This window comes from Oratosquilla oratoria, chromosome 19 (assembly GCF_046742065.1).
Source record: "Oratosquilla oratoria isolate Oo_2021 chromosome 19, ASM4674206v1, whole genome shotgun sequence".
Taxonomy (NCBI): Eukaryota; Metazoa; Arthropoda; class Malacostraca; order Stomatopoda; family Squillidae; genus Oratosquilla; species Oratosquilla oratoria.
The window spans coordinates 57,398,913-57,425,017 of record NC_134795.1 but is presented as its reverse complement, the minus strand read 5'-3'; the positions used below and the strand labels follow the sequence as shown (position 1 = coordinate 57,425,017).

General features: G+C 40.1%; 1 protein-coding gene across 5 annotated transcripts in view; it reads left to right on the top strand.

Annotated features, from left to right (window-relative positions):
* The window catches only part of Usp32 (Ubiquitin specific protease 32), a 152,577-nt gene extending 126,555 nt beyond the window's left edge, over window positions 1–26,022 (top strand). For all 5 annotated transcript variants that reach the window (XM_076203130.1, XM_076203127.1, XM_076203128.1 and 2 more), the window contains 3 exons: window positions 11,165–11,330; window positions 12,128–12,220; window positions 12,754–26,022. In XM_076203130.1, coding sequence (XP_076059245.1) covers window positions 11,165–11,330; window positions 12,128–12,220; window positions 12,754–12,924 — 430 coding nt within the window. In that variant the 3' untranslated portion in view covers window positions 12,925–26,022. The remainder of the gene's footprint in view (window positions 1–11,164; window positions 11,331–12,127; window positions 12,221–12,753) is intronic.
* Window positions 26,023–26,105: the final 83 nt, after the last annotated feature.

The window sequence follows — 26,105 nt, the reverse complement described above, 5'->3', positions numbered from 1 at the left end:
GATCACGATGGGAAGTAATGATAGTGGAGAACTAAATATCACGATAGGATGTAATGATAATGGAGGAGAAAATATCACGGTAGGATATAATGTCAGTGAAGGACAAAATATAATTTTAGGAAGGCATACCGGACAGAATGTCAATGAAGGCCAAAATATCATGATAGGATGTAATGACAGTGGAAGACAAAAGATCATGATGGGATGTAATTATAGTGGAGGAAAAAATATCACGGTAGGATATAATGTCACTGGAGGACAAAATATAATTTTAGAAAGGGATGTCGGACATAAAGTCACTGAACGACGGGAGGCCGGCGTGAATTACGGTGACGTAGGGGGACAAAATGTACAAAAGAGATCGGATGACCGTGATCGACCAGATGTCCGTGATGGGGGAAATGTTAATGAGACATTGAACATCAATGAAGGACCAAATAATAATATAGAGCAAGGTATAAATGAAAAACAAAATGGTAATGTAAGACATGATATTGAAATTCAAAATGTGTCAAAAAGAAATAATCACAAGTTTCTTAAAACCATGTACTTTAATGCTCGTAGTATTAGAAACAAATTTCAAGAAATACAGGCGTATGTCAAAAGCGAAAATCTCGATATAATAGGAATAACTGAGATATGGTTAAATGGTACAGAGTTCGAAGCTGAATTTAATATTGCGGGATTTAAACACTTTCATCAGGATAGAAACCACAAGAAAGGTGGGGGTGTTCTATTGTACGTTAAAAACAATATTCATGCTTGTGTTTTAGAGAAAGTGAAACAGGATGCATATGATAGTTTGTGGGTTGAGTTAACCCAAACAAATGGACAAAAAATGAATATAGGTGTAATATATATGCCAAAGACATTATCATTAGCAGACGACAAACTGTTATTTCAAGAACTGTCTAGTTTCTGCAACCGGGATTTATTGATAATGGGTGATTTCAATTTTACTGACATTGATTGGATGACCCTTGAACATGGCCATATAGGTAGTCGCTTGTTTGATTTTCTTGGTGACAATTACTTAATTCAGCATGTAAAAGAGCCCACGAGATATGGAAACTTACTCGATCTTTTGATCACTAGCCGCGAAAGCATGGTAACTGATGTAGAAGTCGGTGAATCTGTTGCAAATAGCGATCACAACCTAGTTAGATTCAAACTCCTAAAGAATTTTAGAATAGATACTTGTGTTTCTAGAATACCCGATTTCAGTAAAGCTCAGTTCATAGGACTACGTCAGGAGCTTCAGCTTACAGATTGGGAGGCAAAATTAAACGAAAGACCTGTAGATCAGATGTGGGAAATATTTCAAAATACGCTCACTAAGATGATTCAAACTTACATTCCTTTTAAGGACAGACGTCCCCCAAATCAGGCTCGCCCAAAGTGGCTCGACAAAGAAACTGAAAAAAGTGTTGCTAAAAAGAGACAGGCTTATAAGAAATATAAGTGCTCGGGTGCATCTAATGACTATGAAAGTTATGTATCAATACAGAGAGATTTAAAAAAGACAATAAGAAAAAGAAAACGACAATACAAAATGAACATCGCTGATAAATCCAAAGAGAATCCCAAAGAATTCTATAGTTACATTAGAGATAAAAAGGTTGTTAGGAATCACATTGGTCCACTATTATCTGCTGACGGTCAACTTGAATATTCAAATGAAGGAATGTGTAATATCTTAAACAATTATTTTAGCTCGGTATTCATAAACGAAACACCTCAAGGTGAATTCCAAACTGAAACCTGTGAAAAGTCTAGGGTAAACTTACTCACTACGGTAAATATAACAAAAGAAAAAATTAAAAGGTGTATAGACAAACTCAAAGTTAATAAAACACCAGGGCCTGACGGTTGGCATCCACGAATCTTAAAGGAAATGAAAAATGAGATTGTTGTTCCATTAGAAATTATTTTCAAGAAATCCATCATATCCGGAGATGTCCCAAGAGAATGGAAGCTAGCTAACGTTACTCCCATATTCAAAAAAGGTGACAAAAAGAAACCAAATAACTATAGGCCTATAAGTTTGACTTCAATCGTAGGAAAAATAATGGAAACTATCATCAGAGATGCTATCGAACATCATTTAGAAAGTAATCATTTGATAAATGATAGCCAGCATAGTTTCAGACGGAAACGTTCTTGCGTGACTAACTTACTCGAATTCTACAACACAGTTATCTCGAATTATGACAAAAGAAACAATATAGATTTAGTATATCTAGACTTTGCAAAAGCTTTTGATACCGTCCCACACGAAAGACTACTTACTAAATTAGCTTTGCATGGAATAAGTGGTAGCCTATTAGGTTGGACTAGTAATTGGTTGAATGGTCGAAAACAGAGAGTTGTTTTAAATGGAAAAACTTCTGAATGGAAAAGTGTTGCAAGTGGAGTTCCTCAGGGTTCCGTTCTTGGGCCACTTCTATTCATACATACATACATATACCAAGGCTTTTTCCCCCTTCCAAGGGAGGTAGCCAAAAAGGGAAAGGCATAAAAACACTCCCACCCATTTCATCCCTAAATACACTCCACACCCCTCCCACCCTCCCTCTCATCTGAGCACCTCCTGGATGACGGGTCATCCCTGCACCCTGCCCACCGCCCTGGGTCAGAAGCAGTGTCGCAAGACACAGTACATCCACAGCAAGGCCGCTTCATTTAATCGGCGACCCCCCCCTCTCCGTCCCCCTTTGCATATAAGGCGAGGACGGGGAGAAATCCCTTCGGGCTGCGTCAAAATTTACTCACACATACTACCCCACCCCCCACCCCCCCGCCCATTCCTCCTCATGCAGTCACAACATCATCCATATACAACCATTCTCCACTCACCTCTGTCTTCCGTCCTCTCCCTTCCTTCCTCAACAGACATTCCCCTCTTCCCCAAAGCCCCCTTCACCCCATCCATCCACCTCATCCTAGGACGTCCCCTCAAGTTCACTCCCTCCACATCTGCCTTCCATACCTCTTTTACTAGTCTTTCTTCACTCATTCTTTCCATGTGTCCAAACCATCCTAATATTCTTTCATCAACCCTATCTCCCAAATCCTTTTTCACCCCTGTTCTCCTCCTCACCTCCTCATTTCTCACTCTATCCAGCCTAGTAACCCCCACCATACTTCTCAGACACCTCATCTCAAACACATTCAAACTCCTTCTCTCTTCTTCTCTTATGTTCCACATTTCTGCCCCATACAGTGCTGTTGGCACAATCACTCCTTCATACAGTCTCCTCTTCACATCCATTCCCAAATGTCTATTCCTCATTACACTCTTTAAACCACCAAGGCATTTACTCGCTTCTCTCAATCTACATTCTACCTCCACCTTCACTCCACCTTTTCCTGCTACACTTGCACCCAAGTATCTAAAACTATCCACTTCCTCCAGGCGCTCTCCCTTAATGTTCACTTCCAGTCTACTGCCACTTTCACCCCTTGTACATCTCATCACCTTACTTTTACCCACATTTATCTTTAGCTTTCTTCTATCACATACTCTCCCAAACTCTGCCACTAGCTTCCTCAATCCCTCCTCTGACCCTGCCACAAGCGCAGTGTCGTCCGCAAACAACAGCTGGCTCACCTCCCACTTTTCTCCATTTTCTTTAACCATCTCCAATCCCTGACCCACTACCCTAGCATTCACCTCTCGCACCACCCCATCCATGTATAAGTTGAAGAGTCAGGGCGACATAACGCATCCTTGACGAAGTCCCACCTTTACTTCAAACCACTCACTCTCTCCATTTCTAATCCTGACACATGCTCTACTACTCTCATAAAAACTCTTGACAGCTCCCAAAAGCTTTCCTCCTATCCCATAAATCTGCATAACCTCCCACAGTGCCTTTCTGTCTACCCTATCATAAGCCTTTTCCAGATCCATAAAAGCCCAAAAAACATCCTTCCCCTTTCCTATAGCTTTCTCACATATCTGTCTTACCACAAAGATATGATCTATACAACCTCTACCTGTCCTAAATCCACACTGTTCCTCACCAATTACTCCTGTTCCTCTCCTAATCCTCTCAATTAAGATCCTCCCATAAGCCTTCCCTACTACACTTAACAATCCATTCGTATCCGCACAGGCAACAATTCAACACTAACAATAGTTAACATGTACATTCCCCCCCAATCATCCCCCACAGTTCCAAACACCTTCAGACCTCAGCTCAGCCAACTAACCTCAATCCCCAACCTGATCATGGGTGGTGACTTCAACGCCAAGTCGTCTGCCTGGTTTGTCGACAACCCCGACACAGACAGAGGGCTTGATATACAGACTCAACTCGACTCATTGACTATCATGAACAACACGCATAATCATACACATATCCCATACCAAGCCCTCTACACTCCCTCCTCTCCTGATATCACCTTTTGCTCCCCCTGCCTAACCCCAACAACATCATGGAGAGTGGTCGGAGCCCTTGGTTCTGACCACCTTCCAATCATCATCACCACCAAAACAAGATGCACCCCAGCTGGCCACAGACACACTTACACCAATTACAAGAGAGCTAACTGGGAAGCCTTTAATGAAGAGACAGAACAACATTTTGAAACACTTAACAGTACACCAATCACAAACATAAACAATGCTGTGCACGCTTTTAATACAATCATACAAAACGCAGACAAGAGATACATCCCTAGAGGCAACAGAAAATCACACAACCCCAACATCACACCAGAAATCCAAGGCCTCATCAGACAACGTGACACACTTAAACACGATACCCCCACACCTATCCCTCAAAACATAGCAGACCAAATACAAACACTAAACACTGTGATTGCCAATAAAATACATGAACAAAAAACACAAAATTGGCAAAACTTTATCAATACACTTGATCACAAAACAAACACCAGCAAATTGTACAAAACACTCAACAGCATCACACTATCCAACACTAACACTACACGCTCTCACGCAGCAATAATCACAACAACAGATAATCTACCCTCAAACAGACAACAAGCAAACGCACTCATACGTCATTTTGCACAGACGAGCCATCTTACATCTCACCCTGACGACCGACGCACCATTCGACGTAAGAAAGACTTTCCCACAGACTCAGACTATACACCCTTCATAGACAGTCAGACAAAACTCATAATGCATAGTCTCAAGCACTCATCTGCCTGTGGCCCTGATAACATAAGCAACATCCACCTAAAACACATTGGACCACAAGGTATACACGCACTCACAAACATTGCAAACTACAGCTATTCACACAACACTATACCCGACATCTGGAAGCATGGTAAAATAATCACCATCCCAAAACCGAACAAAGACCCAACAATCCCATCATCGCACCGCCCAATCACACTTCTCTGCACCCCCTCTAAAGTCATTGAACGCCTAATACTTAAACTTGTCACACCATATATTCCCCTTGCTGACTCACAACACGGTTTTAGGCCACTACACTCCACAAACACTCTTCTGACAAACCTCACACAAAGAATTTTTGATGGCATCAATTCAGATAGGCCCCACCACAGAACACTTCTTATAACATTGGACATTAGTAAAGCTTTTGATGCTATCCCCCGCCACAACCTAACAAATAAAATATATAACACAGACATGCACAATAACACCAAAAGATGGCTGGCCAATTATCTGGCAGGCAGGAATGCTCATGTGTCATATAATGGCCAATCATCGCACATCAGAAACATTAAGAACGGAGTACCGCAGGGCTCAGTTCTATCCCCCACATTATTTAATCTATACATGCATGACTTACCCACGCCAGACACCTCAGAAATACAAATCTCTTCTTACGCAGACGACATAACAATCACATGCACACATCGTAACACAGACAAAGCTGCAGAAATAATCCAGCCTTACCTTGACACACTCAACACATGGTTCATCACAAACAGACTCAAAATAGCTCCAACCAAATCTACAGCAACACTTCTCACCAACTGGACAAAAGAGCACAAATACATACCTCATCTCTACATCAACAACACTCTAATACCACACACAAACACACCGAAAATTCTTGGTGTAACATACGATACATCCATGTCTTTCAAACAACACCTCACAAACATAAAAAACAAATGCACACCTAGACTTAACGCACTTAAGTCAATCACTGGAACAACATTTGGACAAAACAAAGAAACTAATATAACAATATACAAACAATGTATACGCTCAGTGATGAATTATGCGAGTCCTGCATGGGCTCCTAATCTCAGTGAGACACACCACAACACCCTTCAAATCATACAAAACAAAGCCCTAAAAACAATTACAAGCTGCACAAATACATCACCTACAGACCATTTACACCATGAAACAAAAGTCCTCAAAGTCAAGGAACACCTCGACATGAGAGGCACACAAACACTTGCTGCAGCCACCACAAACACATCACACCCGTTACACTACATAGCAGAACACCCACACACACCAAGAAACATTAAAACTACACCCAAAGACCTTTATTACACAAAGATACTCTCTTCTCTTCCTCCACAACCACCAAATACCAGCCTCCGGAAACATATTCATAATCATATCACTCACCGCTCCATTAACACACTGAAAGACAACACACTGCTGCATGCCAGACCCCCTGATATCCACCCTTCTGAATCCTCTCTCCCACGTAAGGACAGAGTCCACTTGGCCAGACTGCGATGCGGTCACCACCCAGCACTTCTAAGCTACCAGAGGAGGCTGGACGACCGTGTTGTGAACAGCTGCCCAGGATGTAACACTTCACCCCATACCATACAACACATAATGGAAGACTGCATTATACACAATCATGCACGCAAACAACACAACATACACTCTATAAAGGATTTGTGGGAAAACCCAGTCTCGGCTGTGGCCTTCCTTGGGGAGACGGGACTGCTCGGACAGACAGTCTAGGGAACGACAACAACAACAACAACAACTACACTTAACAGGCTAATCCCTCTGAAACTACTACATTCACACTTGTCCCCTTTTCCCTTGTAAAGAGGAACTATACAGGCACTTCTCCAGTCCTCCGGTACTCTACCCTCTCTCCAGCAAACATTAAATAACCTCACCAACCAGTCCACCATCACTGAACCTCCCTTTTTCAGACATTCTGCATGGCATCCATCCAGACCAGGTGCCTTACCTGCTTTCATCATCTTTACAACTGCCTTCACCTCATCCTTCCTTATTTCTCCTCCATTCTCCTCACTCATCACTCTCATTTTCTTCGCATTTCCCACTGCAGCTATCTTTCCTTCCCTATCCTCCTTCACATTTAGCAACTCCCTAAAATATTCTGCCCATCTTCCCCTTACTGCCATCTCTTCCATTATCATCTCTCCATCTGTACCTTTCACCTTTTCTTCCCTACTTGATTCGCCTCCTCTTCCTCTCTTAATTTCTTTCCAAAACATCTTTTTATTACTTTCAAAATTTTCTGTCATGCTCCTACCCCATTTCACATCTGCTCTCCTCTTTGCCTCCTTTACCTTTTGCTTTACTTCTCTTTTCTTTTCTTTGTACGTCTCATATGACTCCCCCGTCCTCTTTTGTAACCAATCTGTGAATGCTCGCTTCTTCTCTTCTACAACCTTCTTTGTTTCCTCATCCCACCATTCACTACCCTTTCTTCTATTTCCCCCTGTCCTTCTTGTTCCACACACCATCCTTGCACACTTTAAGACTCCCTCCTTGAACCATCCCCATTCCTCCTCCACACCCATCTCTGCTCTATCCTTTACTCCCTCCCACTCCTCCTTCAGCTTCTTTTCGTACTCCTTCTCTTTTTCCTTTTCATTCAAGGAGTTCACTCTAAGAACCTCCCTACCTTTTGTCCCTTTCCTCTTTCTCCATCTATCCTCCACTCTCAGCTTACCTTCCACCATAAAATGATCTGATATTCCCCCACCCTCTCCCCTTAGCACATGTACATCCTTAACTCTTCCTATCATAATCCTATTTACCACTACATAATCCATTAGCGCTCTATCTACCACCCTTCCCTCCACCACCCTCTCCCATGTGTACTTATGCTTGACTTTCTTCCGAAACACTGTATTTGCTATCATCAACTCTCTAGACACATTTCCACCATCAACTCTCCACTACGATTCTTTCCTGGAACTCCACACTTCCCAACCACTCCATCGATTGGACCATTTCCCACCCTAGCATTAAGGTCTCCCAGTACTATTACATTGACATTTCTTCCTAAACCTTCTATTCTATGCACTCATTTAAATCTATCCAAAAGGCCTCCCTTTCTTCCACGCTCTTCTCACTGCCAGGCCCATATGCACTTACAAAGACCCACATCTCCTTTCCCAGTTTCACCTTCATCCACATTATCCTTGAGGAAACCTCCTTCCACTCCACTACCTGTTTACCTATCTCCTCACTTACTAGAATAGCCACCCCTTCCCTCCCTCGCCCTCTCTTCACTCCTGATAACCTCCCACTTACACTCCCAAACTTACACTCACCCTTCCCTTTCAACTTAGTTTCACTCAAAGCCAACACATCCATCTTTCTTCTCACAAACATACTACCTATCTCTTCCCTTTTACTCTCATCTGTACCACATCCACGCACATTAAAAGACCCAAACCTTAGGGTGCTAGCCCGAGGCCCTCCAGCACCCCTTATGCCTTCACTTTTCTCTTTAGGAATATGCCCCGTGGGGCTACAGGGAGAAGGATGCCTAGTCCCTCTCCCCGTCCCTTTCTTCTCGCCTCTTACGATCCAAGTGGGAAACTTGGTGGCAGTATTCTTTTCCCCCACCACAGGGAATTCCCCCATCACAGAAAGAGAATACTCAGAGAAATGGTACAGGACAGCAACAAGGGGTTGGGGGACAGCATAACGGAGGGACAGTCGTAGTATAAAAGTGTCATCATTTCTCTATGAACAGAATTTCTTCTATCATAGACAAAATGATGTGTGGCTCTGGTCCGTAGGGGCGCCCCATATAGACCCTAAAGTATCGACTGCATGCTACTTTGCCACAATAACAAGCAGCCATGGACTAAAATCTACTGTTTCCAAATTTGCTGATGATACAAAACTGTGCGGAGTGGCAAATGATCACTCAAACCAATTAGATATTCAAGAAGATTTAGATCAATTACAGCAATGGTCTGAAAAGTGGCTAATGAAATTTAACACAAGTAAATGCAAGGTAATGCACATAGGTAAAAATAACAGTAAGTACGATTACAAGTTATTTGGAAATTCGTTAACAAAAGTGGATAGTGAAAAAGATCTCGGTGTAATTATCAGTAACGACCTCAAATCATCCAAGCAGTGTATTTCAGCCTCTGAGAAAGCAAATAAGATTCTAGGACTGATTGCGCGATCTTTTGATTTCAAAAGTCCATCACTCATTAACAAGCTATATAAATCGTTAGTTCGTCCACACTTGGAATATGCTGTTTCCGTATGGTCACCGAATCTCATTAAAGACATTGACAGACTGGAAAAAGTACAACGGCGAGCCACAAAACTGATTCCAAATATCAAAAATAAATCATACGAAAATCGACTAAAACATATGAATCTGTTTTCCCTAAAAAGCGTAGACTCAGAGGTGACTTGATACAGGTCTTTAAGATTTTAAAGGGAATTGACAACATCAAAAGTGACCAAATTTTCACATTGAATGAGAATCAGACAAGAAACAATGGTCTCAAACTGTCCGGAAATAGATTCAATTTGGAAGTAGGTAGAAACAACTTTGCCAACCGTGTAGTTAATGAATGGAATAAACTTCCTGCACAGGTAGTGCAATGTAGTTCAGTTCGAAGCTTTAAAAATCATTTAGATAAATACCTAAGTAAGATGCTGTAATGATTGTAATTTATCTTATATTATTTGTTTTTTGTTTTGTTGTCATTTGTCGGTCTGATTTTCATTTATTATTAGTTATATGTCAATTAATTATTATTTACTATTTACCTGTTTGATTATTATTTAACTATACCTATGCATTTATTTATGTATTTTATTTGTTATTTACATTATCATAGTTTTTATTTATTATTTTATTATGATTTTTTTTCCGCATCCGACCTACATATGGATCAAAAGGTCTCCTGTTGGCATGCTCCGCCTTTGTAATCCTTTGTAATCATTACAAATGACATGTCTCCTGATAAACAGATAAACAATGTTTTTGGAGAATCCTACAACTTGCTTAGGTCAATAAAGGTGGTTTTTACCTACTTGGACAAAGAAATGGTGAAGAAAATACTAGTCACACTGATAAGGCCTAAACTGGAGTATGCTGTGACACCCAGTACCAAAAAGAATAAAAAATTTAAGGAATCTAGAGAGCAACTATAAAGATAGCCCTAACACTTTCAAAACTATCATATGAGGAGAGATTGTCAAAACTGAAATTACCGACTCTGAAACAAAGAAGAGAAAGAGGGGACTTGCTAATGATCTTTACAATCATGAAAGACATGGAAGTCCTTGATAGAGAAGAGTTACTATATTGGATAAGAAAAATACAAGGTGACATGAAAAGAAATTCAAAAAGGACAGTTATAGAAGAGACATTAAAAAAAAAAAAAAAAAAAAACAGCTTTCCACACAGAGTGATGGATGTCTGGAACAAACTGGATGAAACAATAGTGTGTGCAAAAACTATACACGAATTTAAGAGCAAACTAGACACTGCAAAATAGAAGGACAGGACACTACGAGCGTAGCTTCCCTTCCTGTCTGGTACAATTAGGTTAACCCCCCATCCCTCATCCACTCTCTTCCATGCATCACAGTATCATCTATACACAGCCATTCTCCACTCACCTCTATCTTCTGCCTTCTCCCTTTCTTGCTCAACAGACATTCCCCTCCTGCTCAATGCCCCTTTCACCCCATCCACCCATCTTATCCCCGACCCCCCCCCCCATGTTTATTTCATCCACCTCTGGCTTCCACACTTCTTATACTAATCCTTTTTCACATACCCACACTTACACACAAATTATTTTTAGATCATCTGTGTGTACTTAATATCATATTCTGTATTTGAGATGGGGAGTTCTTGCTGGAAGATTGAACAGAATTGACAATAGTATTGCTTCTAAATCAAAGTTATGTCTTATTATTCCCCAGTATGGCTGGTACCCCAGAAAGTAGTTTACGACGTGCTGGACTGGAGAAGCGGCGTGTGCGAAATGGTTCAGTGTTGTATGGGGACACACTGCAAGATTTCCATCAGCACCGCCTTGTGGATGGCTCCGATCCCCTTGATCTCAAGTACAGCCTCTATGCCATTGCAGTGAGTATTATTATTATATATATAATGTGTGTGTGTGTGTGTGTGTGTTTGTATATATATATATATATATAATTATTATTATTTTTTTTTTTTTTTCTGAAATATACTTTGATGACCTCATGATGTGGCCTCTTTTTGTATTTCAAGTCTTGTTTTTACACCCATCACAAAATTATTTACTTCAGTATTGTCTTGCTCCACTGCTGACCCAGGCACTGGGCAGGAGGCAGGGATGACCCATTATTCACAAGGAGCTAAGATGAGAAGGAAACAATGGGTTACATGAGAGTGGGTGTGTGCTTTGGGTGGCCACATCACTTTTTTAAGGGGGGGAAAGAGTTCCTTAGAATACAAGTAGACTAGATTTTGGCAACCCCAACAGTGGCAATTCTAGGACTATGAAAGTGGGAGGGCCAGCTGAAAAACTGGGGGGAGGGGGGGGATGGCCCTCCCAGCAACCCCCACCCCACCCAAATCGCCACTGCGTGTGACACAGTTGGTACCACAGTAGTATTTATAAAAAAAAAAAAAAAAAAAAAAAAAAAAAAAAAAAGGGGGGGGGCAACCTGGGGACCAGCTGAAAAACTGGGGGGGGGGGGGGTTGTCATGCCATGCACAACATCATCCATATACAACTTTTGTACAGTAGAGAATTTAATGTCGTCTGGCCTGACTACAAACTCATTAACAGGTCGGGCTTGAACTGCTTCCTCTCCTGACCTCTGCCCGCTGGTAGCGACACCTTAACCTACTCAGCGAGGAATATATATATAATATACAACTTTCTGCTATTACAGTGCCACAGTGGAATCATGGAGGGTGGTCATTATGTTTGTTATGCCAAAAATGCTGAAGGCAAGTGGATATGCTTCAATGACAGCAGCTGCAAGGTATGTTGAATTTTTAAGGTTTTGTTTTCTCATGTCTAGAGCCCCAACAGGATACTTGGTTGGTGACCAACACCTGAACAGGAATTAGAGCCCCAGGCAAACAGAACAGATAGAGTACATTCAGGTTGCACCAATGCAAGTAAGGAAATATAAGAGATGACTTACCAACCCTGGCATATGTCTCCAATTGATGATGAATCTCACACTACCAGGCTGTCTTACATAACATCACTCAAATCCCCACGGACTGTACAGCACTGACAGCAAAGACTTTTCAAATAGCCATCATCATCATCCTTTCCCATCAGTCATTTTCTTGGCATCTCCCCCCTGCCACAGTGAAAGCCTCCTTGTACTCCCTTTTAATGTACAACTCCATGAAATATTTTACCCAAGTTTCTCCATTGTTAAATGAAATTGTTTGGCTTTTTTCATGAAGTGTTTTTTTGTATTGAATGTAGTTCTTTGTTAGAGACAATGTCTTCATACCACCAGCTTCATGCAAGATAAATTCTTTTTATTGCATTTTGCAGGAAGTTCCTGAGGCACAAATTGACCTAAACTCCGCATACTTACTTTTCTATAGCCGAGAGAACATCAGCATAGACAAGTATATGCCCAATGTGGACGGTAAAGTGCCCGATTTTGCGGACTTAGATGAGGAAGCAGAGGCTGAATACAAGAAGCAGTGCACTGTCATGTAGAGATAGGGCTGGAGTGAGTGTATTTCTTGTAGTACGGAAATTGAAACTGCGGTGATGTTGGACAGCAAAATGAGGACACTAAAGAATGTGGGAACAGAAAGGAAGTGCTGTCAAAAATTAGGGAACCAAAGTTTATTACCATAAATTAGTATTTAAAATATGACATTATATTAGATATAAAAAAAATGTTTCTTTGGATAAAAAAAAAGTTTTGTTTTATAATTCTCATCATACACCGAAAGCTGTGAAACCTATAAGGCAAATTTAACAGACATGGAAGTTACTGAAAACTTTTTATAGTTAAGTATAGGAGGTTCCTAAATGCAACATTATGAATATATGGAAGTTTGTAAGACAAGGTAATGAAAGGAAGGAAGACGTGGCCAGAGCAGTCGTCGTCCTCTCCTTCCCGCATAAGTGCAGTCGTGTGATTCCAAGCAATGCTTTGTTGTATCGTATCTCATCATTCTTGTTTGCTTGACTGCACCCTGTTCAGACTAACTTGATGGATATGTTATTATGAAAGGTTATTGAGTAGTTTGTTCATAATTCTCAGATTATGTTTTGTGTATAGTTTATTTCCTTTTTTTTATGTTGATGTGTACATTTATGTTTGATGTTGCTCCATCTAATTTGTGTTTGTGACTGAGAAGTCTCCATCAAGTAAGTCTAAACAGAGTGTAGAAGTTACAGAGTCAGCTGAGCTTCTGAAGCCAAAGAACAATAAAACTTGGTCACAGAGAAGATTGGCAGACCAGTTTGTGCCATACTTTAGCGGAGCTAAAGTTTACTGAAAAGAAGAAAGCTTCTGCCCATTGGCTGTGGAAGTGCATTGGAATTTACCATTATATGTAGTCGTTGTTTGGTACAGACTTTGTCACGGCTGTTGTCTGACTCTTACGTTATGATTCTCCAAAGACTTGTTGACTTGCTTGTGAAGCTGCTTTCAAGTCTCTATCGAATCCCTAATTTTTACCCTTGACTCACTTTACTCAGGACACACTTTGACTGTTCCACCCAGCCGTAACCCATCTCAGTATACATGAGAACCACAGGACTTCGATTTTGTGCCCTTAAAATTGACGGTGACATAGTACTTTTTTTTTTTTTTTTTTTTTTCCACATTTAAAAGGTTTAGATGGGATTTGCCACAGAAACTCAGGTGATGTTTTGATGTTTATTTTGTGTTTATGACATTGAGGAAACCCCCTACCCCCCTCCTCTTTTGGGTTTTTCTTTATCATTCTTTTTGTCTCTCTCCTTTGTTGTTGAGCTTGTGGTATTGGAATTATTAATATTTACTTTGTAGTGTTTGAAATGGGATTGGATAAAACACTTGGTTGAAGATCCATAACAAACAAACCAAACTCGTTCAGATCTACCATTCTTGAAATAGATTTATCTTACGCTAGTGTAATACATTTTATCCCACATTTTGTGTAATATGCAGAACTTTCATCCTCATAGATCATACAGCTCATGTAAGATAATACCTTCAATTGGTAAAAATAGAATCTGCCTCATTGGCATACGAACACTGACTTGTTAGTGTGGATTGGTAGGAAATGGGAGGATTTTGTTACCACATTGACCCTCTTTACCATGGAGGGATTTTATGTTTGTGCCTGACGCAGCATCAACAGGAGGCACCTCTTATTCAGAGAATTTAAGAACAGTGTCCAGTTGTACCATTCACTGATGTGCAATTTGAAACTCAGAAGTGATGTAATCTAGGTTAAAGTGTAGTTTATATTTGGGGAGGGGGGGGGGTTCCACCTCTGCACAGAAGTATTTCATGGGTTAAAAAATATCTTTATATATATGCATATACATAACAAAAAGCCTTTTCCCCAGTATAAGCAGGGTGGCTGAGTCAAAGCATAACTCACCCAGGACCCATCTTCCTCCTCATTTACTTGAGAAAAATATGGAGTAGACAAGAAGATTCCTTCAAGCCAAATAATTTCTTCATCCATTTACAGCAACTCGCGATTCACTTCCATCTTTTGCACTCTCTTTTCTTTGCTCAACAGACATTCCTCTTGTATTCAGTGCCCCCATCATCTTGTCCATCCAATTCTGTTTTGCACTTCTTAAGATTCTAATGTATATTTGCTTACTACACACTTTTTAATTATCTTTCCTAATTCAATCTTCTCATATGCCCAAACCATCTCAGCATTCTTTGATTTACCCTATCTAACAATTCTTTTTCCACCCCTGTTCTCTGCCTCCCCTCCACATTTCTTAGGCAGCTTGACACTGATGCAACCAATTGCATAAAACTGATCACAACAAATGTCTTCACTGTGAAAACAGTCCCTGTACAGTATGGACATGAACATATAATTTTCCTTTACTTGTTATTCCTGAATGAGTGGAGAATGGTTGTGTATAGATGACACTGCGAGACATAGAAGGGAGTGGGTGTGGTTAGGGAGTGATTAGGGGTGATTGATATTTTGATGCAACCCGAAGGGATTTCTCCCAGTCTTCAGTGTTTTCACATGAGGGGACAGAGTAAGAGGACACCAGTAAATGAAGCAGCCTTGCTACATATGTGCTGTGCCTTGCTGCACTGCTTGAGACCCGGGGCAATGGACAAGACGAGAGAGAGAGGGAGGGGGGGTGAATGGGAGTGAAATGGGTGAAAGAGGAATTATGCCTTTTGACTTTGGCTACCCCCTTTGTATGGGGGAAAAAGCCCTTGGTATATGCACATATGCATGTTATTCTTGAAATTCGTGTACTTGATTGCCGGTGAGCAAATGTACAAGGAATGCTGCTTTCACAGATTGTAGGCATCCGATGTGATTGGTTTCGTGCAACTGGTTGTCTCAGTGTGTGAGAGAGAGAGGGAGGTGGGGTGAATGGGAGTGAAATGGGTGAAAGTGGAATTATGCCTTTTGACTTTGGCTACCCCCTTTGTATGGGGGAAAAAGCCCTTGGTATATGCACATATGCATGTTATTCTTGAAATTCGTGTACTTGATTGCCGGTGAGCAAATGTACAAGGAATGCTGCTTTCACAGATTGTAGGCATCTGTTGTGATTGGTTTCGTGCAACTGGTTGTCTTAGTGTGTGATCTGCCATATTCTATCCATTCTTGTAACACCTCTACCATACTTCCAATACACTTCACCTCAAGATCATGGACTCTTCCTTTCTGTTTCCTGTATATTCTATACAATTTTCTATATACATTCATCCCCAAATACCTATTTCATAACGTCTTTAGACATGAAAGAGAGAAGGAAAATATATATACAATGTTGAGTTCTCCATGAGGACCCCATCAGAGAGACTTGGTATTTGATTAAATCAATTGGTGAAGACACAACCACTTTTGATTTGTAAAAGAATTTGGATCAGTTTGCAAGGGGAAATGTTTGTTTGCATTATACATGTAACATAAAGGTTACATATCATGTTGTAAGTGCATGTAACGTAGATATAATTTGAGACAGGTTACATATCAGTATATGTGGGACTGCATGCGACACAAATGTGATTATGTAGGCTATATATTAACCTTAGAAATGTGATCCAATTGTATAATTATTAGTAGAAACGTTAAATTTAGCAAGTTAAAGATAGATGGATAACAAATCACTTCATGGTCAAGGCAGGAACAGAATTAAGTATTGATTCAGTAACTGTTCAAACCCAATCTAAGCCCATTTGAAGGAACAGAAAGAGGAGAGAAATCTGAAATGTGATACAGCAAACTCTTGTTAGGCCTCTCAACTTGGATCAGAAACTGAGTATTGTTTATGTAAACAACTTACATGTACATATACACCCAAAGGCCTTTCATTCCTTTATAAGGGAGGTGGCCAAGTCATAGCATACACCCCCATCCCCCCCCTGCTCTCTCTTCTCTCTCTCCTCTATCTCTCTCTCTCTCTCTCTCTCTCTCTCTCTCTCTCTCCTCTCTCTCCTCTCTCTCTCTCTCTCCTCTCTCTCTCTCTCTCTCTCTCAGAGAAAGTAAACCCTTCAGCTGCTCATTTTCAAACCTGCAGACCTTAGGTCCCTTATACTGGGTCCAAGATCTCTGTCAACTGCTCTTCCTCCACCTTTTCACACAAGGAGAACTTATAGTTGATGACTACTATTACTACTACAACTATTACTACTACTACTGCTACTTATACTACTACCTATAATACTACTACTACTGCTACTTAAACTACTACTACTGCTACTACTACTACTACTACCACTATTATTACTACTACTACTACTACCACTATTATTACTACTACTACTACTACCACTACCACTACTTCTACTTAGTACTTACTACGTACTACTACTACTGGGACCATTACCAGCCATTGTGCAGGACTGCAGGTTTACAGTTAGCAAAACTTGAGGCAACAATTATTTTGTCAGTCTGCCTGTCTGTTTCAAGCCATTGGCCAAGCCCCTGCTTACAAAGGCAATGAAATAAAAAGATAAAATAAGTTGGAACATTTCACTGGTAGATGAAATGTAGCCCCCAAATGCAACATGTCAAAGATGAGCGGGGAACCACGCCAACTTATCACCAAAGCTGGAATAAAGTAAATATAACAATATATGCTAAGGAAGATTGTCATCATATAACCAGTTAGCTCCTCCCCTATCAACATTCAGCAGTATGATAACTTGTTATTGACATTTTTATGTGTAATAAATTTTGAATATATGTGAGCTTGAAAATACACAAAGCAGACATGATTTACTATATTTCATGGTATTTGCAGTGTATTGTACACAGTCTGCTGTAAATCTTATCTGTCTCTGGTTTCAGAGAAGATATACAGTGTGTGTACACATGCATGCATGATTGTGTATTTGTGCATGTATATATACTTTACTGTTATTTCTTGCTCTATTTGCGGGGGGGAGGGGGAGATAATACCCACCATTGTCACAACCTGTGAGAAAATTTTTAGTTCTCACATTCGGCCAGAGCTAACTTTGTTAGACTGATAGTCCTTGTGAGACATATATAACAGGCCTGCGCTAGGGCTGCAATGTCTGTGCAACACTCCCCACTGATGCCTTTACAAATATACAATCTCATTCATTAATACACAGCATGCTCTCCGTGTGTTACAAGCTATTCCACTTGATGAAAAACATCTTAATTGCAGTAAAACAAATACTATTGTCACTTGTGATGTTTGATGAATTTTCTCTTGGCTTTGTCAAAAGTCATAAGTATCTTTGCAAGAGAAAGGATAAGTTTACACGATGTTTATGGTCCGTAATCCCACAACAGCCTCAGAAGCTAGAACCTATTATAGGAATACATGCAGTGTACTTCTCCTTTACCTGCTGCATAATAGTACTCTGTGTAAGTTGAGGGGATTGAGGTCAGGTGAATTACCTAACTTGACCTTGTGGTCTGTACCATAGAAATCAAGCCAACTGGAGTGAAACACCACAATACATTGAAACTTGACACAGTAAATATTGAAACATGGGCAATTTCTCCATTAGTAACCTAAGTACTAATCCTTGTTGACTGTAAAGATTGTAAGAAGTACTGTTTGCTCAGTCACACTGGTAGTCAGGAACTGTGTGTGGTCAGAGTGAACTTCAGGTTGTCACTGCATGAATGTTGGTATACTTTTCGTGTTTTTCACATTTCTAAATATCAAGAAAGCAAGTCATGAAACCTGCAGTAAATGCCCATCACGTGCTGAAGCATTACCCGCAATTTAGGGTTGTTTCTATGGCTGGTATGATAGAATCCCCAGATTATGAGCCCTTTCCATGCTTGATAATGTGTATTTAGAGGTCTTGGAAAGTGTTGTGTGTGCATGTCGGGTGGGGAGTAATATGGTATTGGTTAGACTGCTTCCATCCCTAGGCTATTTCACAAATGGTTGTTCCCATTTCAGGACCATAAACAGGTGTAAACCTAACAAAAGGGTAATGACGCCTCACACATTTGGGAGGTTTTGCATTATAGGTTTTGGACAAATATAGAGGGATGAGGTTTTGCATTATAGGTTTTGGACAAGTATAAAGAGAAGAGTGAGTTCTTTTCTGCCACACAGGTAATCTTCACCCAGACATGCATACATATACCAAAGGATTTTTTTTTTTTTTTTTTCCCACACCGAGACATACCAGGGCATATCACAGTCGAAACACGGGGGTTTTAGTATAAGGGTATTTGGAAGGTGTTAGACTGACATGTATTGCCCATGATTCATGTGCTAGGCTCAGCCTAGTACCTCCTGGACATGAGCTCAGAACTCTTATTTTTTTCATTAACGGTAGTATGGCATCAAGTGAGTTTGACAGGATGTAAATATTCAGTGAATATTTGTACAACAATGAATGGGTCCCAGTGAACAGATTTACATTTATCAACCACAATTCACTTTAATTCTAAGCCATCAACATCGTGAAACTCAAGGAGGCCAGCATGCAGAAATTGAAACATGTTACAGCTAGCGCAGGTTCAAGTCCTTGGCTGTACCACATTTCAATTTCTACATGTTGGCCTCCTCAAGTTCCTTGATGATGATGCTTAGAATTAAAGTGAATTGTGGTTGATAAATGTAAATAGTGATTATTCACAAACTCCCAGCACCCATTTTTCTGTCTGCCCTTATGATTTTGATTTGGTCATTTCAGTTGAAGCAAGAGCAATACTCAAGCCTTATCGTGCTTAGTTATCTTGAGACAGTCTGCATCAGTGGCACAGTGCAATTTTGTGAAGAAGTATTATACTCCATTTCAGCATTAACACAATACGAACAAGGAATATGTCTAGCCACAGATGTAATCATCACACAGAAGACTAAACACCTCATATTATATTTCCCCCCGTCTCACCTTACCCAGTCACCAACACAAAATCTCATCCTGGAGCAACTTGTGGGCCAATCTGGTGGCTATTCCTAGCTGCCTGGAAGCCGTGGGTTGCTCGCAAGAGGGACCTGGGCTAACAGATTGATAGATCAGCCATAATTATTCTATTACAGGCTGACTAAAGGACTATTAGTGTAGTGGGGAGTTTGGTTCTGGCCATGATTTACCCGTAGCTACAACTACCATCCTCACAAGTTGTAGAAATAGTAGAAGCTATCCTCTGGAAATGTGCAAATGATGAAAGTTGCTGAAAAAAGAACATGATTGTGCTCACATATATTCAAATCTCCCGACCTGTCCAGATAAAAGACATACTTAAGCTTAAAGATGTAGGAGGCAAAATTGTTCTGCCTGGCAAATGAAAATTCAATTCTTTTTGTTTTCCTTGTATTGGGTTCCCTTTCAGGGAATCCCAGGGAACCTAACAATAACAGACAGTTATACATACAATGTAATCTTTTTTCCAATGTTGTTTGCTGTTCTTTTCTTGAGCAGGTTAAAGTTTCCAGCCCATCTTTCGGTGGGGTGGGGGTTATCTTCCTCATGTCTTATGAAATTTGGTAATGGACTACATAAGATCACATTTCCGAGATGTGAATGTATGTGCCCAGCAAACAAGTATCAAGTGATATGTTAGGGCTGGAATCTACTTCCTGCATGTATGCTGAAAGGGTATGGTGCTGAAACCCTCGATGGTTCTGCATAGTATTCCGGGCTGTCTGCCCATCTGCTGTTACCGGCATGAATGGTTGTACACTCAGTAGTCTTGTTACAGTGATATGTTAGTCATATCAAAAGTTTATTACATAGCTCATATAATAGTTGATTATAATTATCTATTATTTGTTTAGTAAGTCTTGTTCTCAAAGTGATATAATATAGTTGTAAGTTTGGCTCAAGTAATATGTGTTTTTATTTTATGTTTGTCTTCTCCGGAGGTGCTGGTGCAAGGCAAACAACTCAAGGGTTTCTAGAAATATTATGATTTCAAATAAGTTATACATAGTAGAACTTTGAGTAATTATATCTTCCTTTTATACGCAAACAAATATATATTACCCAATGGCAGGTCTATCCACAAAGTGAATCAATGGCCTGCCTTTCTTCCCATATAAAGACATCATTCTCATCCTACAGGATGTGAGAGAGAAGAGAGAGAGAAACTGATTAATTGGTGGATACGTAGATTGATGTCTCACTCATTACATCTTATCCTTTCCTCCCCCACTTTGTTCATGTCAAATTTCCTTTGAACACAATCAGTGTTTGGGTGCATTTCATACCTTTGCAGATTTGCAAGTACTTGGTCACCGGACCAAAATCTCCAACTTTATATTTATTTCATCCACATTTTCAGAGAGCTGACAACCAATGTCTGCCCTCCTACACCTCCTCTTACCAGCTGGTGACATTGAAACAGATCTACTTTAATACAACATAGTTTTTCAGGGAGGGGTGGGGGTGGGGGAGGACTATTAGCGACTACTATTGGAGCTGCTGGTTTCCTGTTGAAATCAATGGTGCAGTTATTATTACTGTTCAGTTTTTACTTGCTCCACATTCTCCAACATCCTAGCAAAGTCAGGTCCTACCCCTTTTCATTCCTACTTTCTACACGCTCGAAATCTTTCTATTGTGTCCGCTGATTTTCTTCTCCCCCTCCTCCTACTCATTCTTCTCCTCTTCCTCCTCCTGCTCATTCTTCTTCTTGTCTTGGTCACTTTCATAGACAGATATCAACCACCACATGTATGTATTTCCAATAATAATATGTCACATAGGTACAGCAGCACTGTGAACCCAATTCTTGACCATATTTGGTTCTACCCTTGTTGTATTTTCCTTCACTTCCTTATCTTTGTCATGCTCTTGTAGCTTTCCTTATCTAAGGTACTTGTTGTGTCCAGCATTCTGCTATTTCCTTACACCAACAACCAAATATCTTCAACACTTATCAGTTCCACCATTTCCCACTAATTTTCTGTCCAAAATTAATATGATCTCAACTGTTTTTTTCACCCCAATTTAATCTTAGGTGCCAGTGACGGGTAACTGCAAGTTGTAGTCCTGCAAAGATGGGCAGTACAGAGAATCATTTCCTGGGTGTCCCATTTTCAAAATTTGTCAACCCCCTCACCTCCATCTGGAAGTGCAGCCCTGAGGGGCTGGCACTCCATCTTCTGACCAGACCTCTCTCCATTAACTACAATTATGTTTCTTCCACCATTTCACATAGGGAGAGTTGACAATCCGTGACTGCTCCCTGCTTAAAGTTAGTTTCATTGGTGAAATAGAAATAGTCCCACTTTAACAAAACAGACAACATTCCAATGTTTATTTGAGAGATCTGTAAGAAGATTGTTATAGACCACTATGGATTTCTGGTCTGTAGAGCTTGAGGCAACAATTATTATCTATAACCTTTCTCTCTCTCTTTTTTTTTTTTTCTTCTTCTTCTTCGTATTTCTCCGACTCTCTTTTTTCTCTCTTTTTCTCCAGAATTTACTCTTCTATATTAAGGAATTAGCAATGATGGGATCAAAGGAATAGAAATACAGCATGTTTGGAATTTGGAGATGCAAGGTCAGAGATCAGTGTGTAAAAGGGAAAACTGAAAAATAAAGACTAAGCTGTGCTTACAGAGAACAAATGATGGAGCATATGGAGAAAATTGTGAGAGAATACAATATAGAAAGTATTGCAACAATTTTAGTAGTAGTCCTGCAAGACGGAGGTGAAAAAACTATCCCCCCACCATCACCTTCAAAACCTTCGAACTTACCTCCTAGCTTTCTCAATCACCTCACACATACACGCTCAATGGCGCATTGGTATCATTCGCAACCACTACCCTAGCAGTCCAAGTTCTAATCCCACCCAGGGCTGAAATAATTTCAGTATTGCTGCACTGTTAGCTGTTACTCCAACTCTCATGGGCAGGGAGTTGGGTGTGTGTGTGTGTGTAAGGTTGCAGCATTACCCATAGATCAGTCATATATGAGCTCTAAGCTCTCGTCCAGGGTGGTAATAGCTGTCGATCAGGAATCCAGCACGTGATCCAAGACCATGGTGAATTACACACACACACACAGTCCCCCTACCTCACCACATGTGATGCAAAAACACAGTCCAGAGTTTCTCTCCTGATAGACCTGTTGGATATCCAGAGAACTGTTGCTAGGCACTCGGGGCCTGCAGGTTTCAGTTCGGTGAAATACGAGATCATCAGGTGTGGATGGAAGACCAGTAAGATATCCAAGGAGAAAAAAATCTATAGTTCAAGGAGTAGAGAGAAAAGGAATATGTGATAATCTTTAAGCAGAAGGCATTAACGAGGTGACCTGAATTGCTGGAGAAATGAGGACAGTGTTAAATGCTGCCTCAAGATTCATTGAATGGAAACACACGGCATTACATCAGCAAGTAGTGACCCTTAGGCTCTCAGACAAATTTATGGTAAGAATCATCGGACTGTTATCTGTATTGTATTAGTGTGGGACTGTTTCTACCTCACCAGCTTGTAATAGTAGCAGGAGGGGAGCAGTTGTCAGTTGATATTCTTCAATCTGGCATCTCCTGAAGAAGTTGATTGGTCTTAAGGATAGATGGCAGGAAGAAGAGTCTCTAATATCCATCTTGCAAAACAACCACTTGCACATAACCACCACTGGTCTCTTTGGTATGTGTATTACACAGTCAGACAAATATCCACCCACGCAAACAGACATACACACACACACACGTTCATATTGTGTCATGTAGATATATGCATTTTTGACTTGCATGATCACAGTTTATATACTCTCAGTAGCTAAATTATATACAAAGATCTTAATCCCCCTATAGGGGGAGTGGCCGAGTTGAAATATACTCATGGCCCCAATTCTACATGGGAGAAAAAATAAATAAATAAAATAAGGGATCCCTAGTCCCCTTATTCCACCCCATTTAGTCCCCTCTTGCAACACAGAGCTGCATGGTGGCAGTATTCTTATCCCCCAACTACAGGGTAGATAGGTAAATGATTAAATAAAATCGTGCATTTCTACTTCAAAAAAGTGGCACAGGAAACTAAGGCCATAGCTGTTACTAAGACTTATTTGGCCCAAAGAGGTGGAACCTTTCATGCTTTTATTAGTATTACTTGTTATTATTTATTAGAACAAAAGAAATATTGTCCTTATGAAAGATTTTTATTTGTTGACATGAATGACATTTGTTATATTTGATGGAATACATTTTTTTTTTTTTTTTTTTGTAGAATCTTACTTCATCACATAGTCACCATTTTTCACTTGTGCCAGAGATATAGCTCATGTTTGTCATTGAATCATAATACAAGAGTTTATCCTATAAATGGGAGTTTTTAGGTAAGATGGAAAATCATACATACCAAGCACACTTTGCCTACCTCCACAAACTCAAAATAACCACTACACTCCACATTTCAGCCCCCCCCCACCCACCCACTAACATTTTTGTGTGTAATATGAAATGCACCTTAAGTCAAATCATCAACCTTTGGCTGACTCATTATTAATGATGGAAAAACATACCTATAACCACCAAAGTGAATGTATTTTAAACTACATAGGCACCACTAATGAGAGTAAACCAAACCATTCACACCCCATGTCCCCACAAAGCTTGCAAACTTGAGAACCCATTCCATGTTATTCTTCTCTGCATTCCACTTACATAAATCACACGTAGCCCTCTGGATACATGTCTGGCTACTATTGCTTTTAGTCTGGTATTTGTCTGTAGCCCAGTAATTGTCAAGACTACTGTTGTCTGTAGTCTAATAGGTGTTTTAATTACTAGTACTTGTATGGCTCCAATTGGTATGGCTGTCACTGAGGTGTATCTGAAAGACTGTTAGAAAGTGTGAGAACACTTATGCAGGTCCAGATGCCCAAGTGCCCCCCATGAGTGTGATGGTGGCAAGATAGAGAAGTCCTAATTATAATTTTGTCATTACTGATACAAGGACCTTACCAAGGTGTTCCATCATCTTCACTGGGGGGAGTACTTTTGCAATGTGCTAATCCACAAGCAAGTTGCTACAAACCGTTCTGCTGTTCTGATGTTCATTAGCATACAGCAGCTGCATAGGTCAAGCAGCAGTGATGCCCAAGTTACAGTTGTGTTAAATTATAACATCACTCATTATACTGTAACATAAACACCAGTTCCTGTATGCACGGCAACTGCAGCTATTGGCATGCTTAAACACTGCAAGGACAGCCCTGCTGCCTGCTCATGGTTACATTTATTTTAAAATATGTACCAGCACAGCAATACATGTGTGTGTGTATAAGAGTGAGAATGGGTTGGTGTGGAATGTTGAAAAGACCGTTATTTAGCAAGAGCCTAGTTACTCTTATATTGTGCAATTTCTGACTTTGCTGGTGTCCAATGTTTAGCTCAAAGCTTTTGGTGTTTAGTCATTTGTGCTACTGCCAACAGTTATTTGCTGAAATTGAGCCACAGCTAAAATGGCAGATATATTCAAGTACAGTGGTATTGAAGTTGCATGGGAATCGTCTTTATATACATGTCACTTCACTGAAAATCTAAACATTGTTAACTTTATATTTTGTGCCTTTTCTTGTGGCTGCATAAGACCAATGCTCAGTGTGTAAGTGAGTAATTATGTAATACATCATGTGCATATGTGCTGAAAGTATGCAGACATGGTATATTCGAAAGTGTTGTTTTTTCTTCTTCTTTTTTTTTCTTTTTGTGTAGAAAGTCACCATTTAATTTGAATGGAATGTGAGCATGTGTGTGGTGTGTATGCATAACTTCATTTTATTGTATATGAGAAGTGTACACAAATTGTGCTCTTGTATGGTATGTCCATTTGAGCATACATTTTTGTGTAGAATGCATTCATACCGCTTGTGTACTTCTACATTCTAATGCCTTTAGTCCTCTTGTAGTTATGTCATGTTAACATGATTACTGAAACTTTGGTAAATACTGTATCCATAATTTTTACAGAAGTACCATCACCTTTCATTTGTATGAATACCATTGTCATTTTTCATGCCATACTTCTGCCAGTCATCAACTACATCACTTTTGTATTGTGGAAGCTCGTCAAGAGCTGTGAAGATCATAACTTGTTTAGCCATTTGTGTTTTGTACAGGGCCACTGTGGGGCCATTCTTGTGTCATTGCTGTTATGTACAAAATATATTCGATGCATCAGCCAAGGGCTTTTATTCATGCACACCTTTGTTCCACTTTCATCTTTGATCCATGGAATTTTATATCTGAATTTATCTTTAATTGTTAA